This window comes from Primulina tabacum, chromosome 3, assembly GCF_025594145.1.
Source record: "Primulina tabacum isolate GXHZ01 chromosome 3, ASM2559414v2, whole genome shotgun sequence".
Classification (NCBI taxonomy): domain Eukaryota; kingdom Viridiplantae; phylum Streptophyta; class Magnoliopsida; order Lamiales; family Gesneriaceae; genus Primulina; species Primulina tabacum.
The window spans coordinates 18,586,168-18,587,162 of NC_134552.1; the positions used below are offsets into that span (position 1 = coordinate 18,586,168).

The window sequence follows — 995 nt, forward strand, 5'->3', positions numbered from 1 at the left end:
TCGTTTTAGGCTTTGCAAGCCCTTTAGAAGTGTTTGTATCTTGCTTCTTCTTGGGTTTGAATTTGTTGGAAGGAGCAGAACTGTTTCTTTCCCTTCCATTTTGGTCCTTTCTTCGTCCCAGACGAGGATCCAACTAAGAAAACAGGTTTTTCCTTTTTTATGGTGGCTTCATATGTAGTAAGCATATTGACTAGCTCTTCAAGGCTAGCCACCAGCTTGTTCATATTAAAATTCACCACAAACCCATCAAACGATGCTGGCAGTGACAGTAATAGGATGTCTGTAGATAACTCATTTGGCAAAACTATTTCTAGTCCTACCAATTTTAGCCCAATCATCCTTACACCATGCTCATGGACCGAGGCCCCATCTCGCAAGCGTGTAGTCATGAGCTCCTTGACGGCCGCATGCCTCAAGGGACGAGTCTGTGCACCATACAACTCTTGTAGGTGCGTGTAAATGTCGGTGGCATTTACAGCATCCTCAAACCGCCTCTGCAATTCATTTGACATAGAAGCTAGCATATAGCTCTTTGCTTTCAAGTCATGGTCCCACCATTTCTCTAGCTTTGCCAATTCATCAGCAGGTGCATTGGCTGCTGCCTCTTTTGGAGGAGCTTTATTGAGCACATATGCTATTTTTTCAGAATTTAAAACAATTTTTAAATTCCTTAGCCAGTCCTGATAATTTGGTCTGGTTAACTTGTTTTGATCAAGAATCGCAGATAATGGATTTCGTGTCGCCATCGTAAACATACTGAAATTTGAAACAGATAAATTTATTGACTATTTTAATATTTTATAAGACGTAAAATATGGACTTTTATTTTTACGAATTTTCTCCCACTATTTTGATATTTTCGCCACCCTCTGATGTAAAATGGGAAATCTAATTTCCTTAGTGAGTACGTAAGGTCCAATTGCTAAATCATGATCCCAATTATCTTGGCAAATCACAATTTCCAAAAGGTAGAGCCCAATTGCAACTCCTTGCAA

General features: G+C 39.7%; 1 protein-coding gene across 1 annotated transcript; it reads right to left on the reverse strand.

Moving 5' to 3' along the window:
- Positions 1 to 291: 291 nt before the first annotated feature.
- LOC142538545 (uncharacterized) lies at positions 292 to 746 on the reverse strand. Its single transcript, XM_075643861.1, has 2 exons — positions 412 to 746; positions 292 to 316 (listed from the first exon to the last, which is right to left on the reverse strand). The coding sequence occupies exons 1-2, from the start codon at positions 744 to 746 to the stop codon at positions 292 to 294; spliced, it is 360 nt and encodes a 119-aa protein (XP_075499976.1).
- Between the last annotated feature and the right edge of the window lie 249 nt (positions 747 to 995).